Below are 222 nucleotides of genomic sequence, written 5' to 3'. Positions count from 1 at the left end.
AGCCACCCGTGTGCCTCCCCACCCGCCGCTCGGGCGTTGTGGCGATGCTGGGTGCTGCCGCGGCTGGACCCATGGTGGGACCTTCCCATCCCCCCCGGCACACACTGTGACTCACCCTTTTGGAGGAGATGGTCATCGTCTTGATGGGTGCCGGCACCTAGACAGGAGCAGGAGCGAAGGAGGTGGAGGGACAACCTCCTGGCCTGGCGCTGCAGCCCCAGG

At 67.6% G+C, this 222-nt stretch overlaps 1 protein-coding gene across 1 annotated transcript in view; it reads right to left on the bottom strand.

The window, feature by feature from the left end:
- Window positions 1–115: 115 nt before the first annotated feature.
- The window catches only part of LOC104515070 (semaphorin-3F-like), a gene marked incomplete at its 3' end in the record, with an annotated part of 3,900 nt that continues 3,793 nt past the window's right edge, over window positions 116–222 (bottom strand). The window contains 1 exon segment of the mRNA XM_010158915.1: window positions 116–157. Coding sequence (XP_010157217.1) covers window positions 116–157 — 42 coding nt within the window.

The sequence above is a fragment of the Eurypyga helias genome, unplaced genomic scaffold, assembly GCF_000690775.1.
Source record: "Eurypyga helias isolate BGI_N326 unplaced genomic scaffold, ASM69077v1 scaffold22579, whole genome shotgun sequence".
In the NCBI taxonomy this organism is placed as follows: Eukaryota; Metazoa; Chordata; class Aves; order Eurypygiformes; family Eurypygidae; genus Eurypyga; species Eurypyga helias.
Note: the sequence above shows the minus strand (reverse complement) of the source record. Positions and strands in the feature narration are given on the sequence as shown.